This window comes from Crocuta crocuta, unplaced genomic scaffold (assembly GCF_008692635.1).
Source record: "Crocuta crocuta isolate KB4526 unplaced genomic scaffold, BGI_CrCroc_1.0 scaffold224, whole genome shotgun sequence".
NCBI lineage: Eukaryota > Metazoa > Chordata > Mammalia > Carnivora > Hyaenidae > Crocuta > Crocuta crocuta.
Window position 1 is genome coordinate 41,333 of NW_027529545.1, and position 231 is coordinate 41,563.

Here is a 231-nt window from a genome sequence, read left to right on the forward strand (position 1 = left end):
ATGCGGACGTCCCGCTCCCCTTCTCCTCAGTTCGCCCCGCAGAAGCTGACCGACCGACCTCCGCTGCCCGTCCAGGACGAGAACGCCACCAGGTACGGACGGCCCTGGGACGGCGGCCCCCGCGCCTGCCCTTCCGCGGGCTCCCGCGGGCGGTGGGTCCGTGCGTGTCTCCCGCGTGGTGCGCGGCGGGTGTCTGGACCTCAAGTTGCACCTGGGGAGGGACCGCCCGGG

General features: G+C 74.5%; 1 protein-coding gene across 1 annotated transcript in view; it reads left to right on the forward strand.

Annotated features, from left to right (window-relative positions):
* SHROOM2 (shroom family member 2) overlaps positions 1–231 on the forward strand; it is a 14,824-nt gene continuing 14,593 nt past the window's right edge. Inside the window, exon 1 of the mRNA XM_077761390.1 lies at positions 1–92. Within this exon, the coding sequence (XP_077617516.1) occupies positions 1–92 (92 nt within the window). The remainder of the gene's footprint in view (positions 93–231) is intronic.